We start from the raw sequence: 1,962 nt of genomic DNA on the forward strand, positions 1-1,962 counted from the left end.
CTTTCCCGCGCTACTCAGCTTTTGGCGTCCCTTCCCCCCCCCCCCCCCCGGGGACTGGAAATGAATATATTCTGTTATTCTTAATAGTTTTCCTAACGCCTACTTTTTCGATTGGTTCAATAGTTAGGAGGCTTTTGGGGAATAGGTATACGAGGCATCTTAATATATATTCACTCACTCCCATTTGATAATTGTCGCCTATGGAAAGTGGAGTTTAAAGGGGATTTTGGAGGACGGAGTCAAGATGATGATGATGATACGGGAAAGGAGGAGGCGGATGATTTGTCCCCCCGAGGCGGCACGGAGTACCAAACCGAGGAGGTGCGACACTTTTTGCAAGAGGGGGAACAAATTAGAAAGAGGCCTATATATAAGAAGGAAGACGCGTAACGGCCAAGATTCATTTTCCAGATTGGATTGCGAGCTCACTCTCACGCTAGAGGATTATCGGCATTTCTTATTTATTGAAGAAAATCGGTAAGAGCATTTATGTTTTTTTTTCTTCCTCTAATTTACTTCTTAGATTCTCAGAATATTTTCCACTTTTTTCGACATTAATTCGCGTTTAAAGAGAGTATATTCCAAATCTAAAATTCGTCGGACAACACGCGTTATGACTTGTTTTTAACGTAACTAACGCCAATCATCCCTGGCTTCTGTTAAACCTGTTGACAGAAATATGAATTTAAGAGATCCACCATAAATATGTATCTCTTAAATTCTCTTTCAATATTGAAATGCCAACGAAAGTGACAGAAGTTAATATCGGAAATATGAGATTCTGAAATTTCTCAGCGTTTCGTTCCTTTTAATAGAAATTATATTTTAGAACAAAACAAAAAGTATCGTTCCCCCGGTAAAAATGTGGTTTGGGTTATTTTAAGGAAAACGGTTATAGATCCGAAATTATAACAGTATACAGTGATTTCAGTATCACGTGACACGACGTCACCTATGCTTTTTCCCATAGATAAAAAATCCCGCACAAAATGGCGGCCATAGCCAAAGCTACGAACTGAAACTACTCTATTGACTAACAAGGTACCTTAATTTTACTTTCAGAGTAAGTCACAACTGACTTAGCGGTATTTTTGGCAATATATAAAGAAAACGACCGCCATTCGAGCATCTTTATAAACGGAATATCATGTTTTATAACTGGAACAATTCGACCAAGAGTATAACGAAGATGTTGGTAGCTCTGTGGATCTTAGACGCGCTCCTCAAGACGTCGTTGGAGGCGGGCGCGACGCCCATGCCGGAAATCAACCGGAACGACTTCATTGGCCAATGCACCCCCGGATCGGACGTCCGCGACACGTGCGAAAAATGTGCCAAACAAACCAGCAACGGCCTGGCCTACAAGCTCTGCTGCGACAACACCGTCAATGTACGGAATTACTGCATGGAATTCCTCAATTATTCCATCGGTGGAAATAAACGGAACAAAAGGGCTCTCATCGCGGAAACGTGGGCGGTTCGACCGACGGCTCTTCGAGCTTTACGCGACAGCTTGTCTAATACGTGGTTTGCAAATGTCGTCAAAACGGACTGAAATCGAAACGTTTTAGGAAATTTAACAAATTAAAAAGAGCGCGATGTTTGACTAAAAAACGGGACAACTTGTAGATTTAAAATTGCCTCTTAATCTAGGATTTTAAAATTGAACGTTTTGTGATATTCTCGTATATTTATTTAAAATGTAGATTAGCAATTTTGAGACTTGAATGTTAAAAAAACATAAATTAACCGATTATCGTATATTTTCAATTTTTTAAACATTTAAAAACTTGTTTTCTAAATATTCATATATTTCTAATCACGATACAAAAATTGATTTATATTATATTACGTATAACTTCAAGTCCAAAAATATTTATTAATATGTTTAAAATATATATTTCTGTGATACACGTTACTTATGCAAATATGTGAAATATAAAATGGAGAAATTGTGAAAAA

At 38.1% G+C, this 1,962-nt stretch overlaps 1 protein-coding gene across 1 annotated transcript; it reads left to right on the forward strand.

Moving 5' to 3' along the window:
* The first annotated feature begins 391 nt into the window (after nt 1-391).
* On the forward strand, nt 392-1,962 carry LOC149936279 (uncharacterized). Its single transcript, XM_090181456.1, has 2 exons — nt 392-477; nt 1,063-1,962. Exon 2 carries the CDS (start codon nt 1,148-1,150, stop codon nt 1,553-1,555), a length of 408 nt encoding a protein of 135 aa, XP_090037582.1. The 5' UTR covers nt 392-477; nt 1,063-1,147; the 3' UTR covers nt 1,556-1,962.

Source organism: Leiobunum rupestre, chromosome 7, assembly GCF_980474605.1.
Source record: "Leiobunum rupestre chromosome 7, qqLeiRupe1.1.hap1, whole genome shotgun sequence".
NCBI lineage: Eukaryota > Metazoa > Arthropoda > Arachnida > Opiliones > Sclerosomatidae > Leiobunum > Leiobunum rupestre.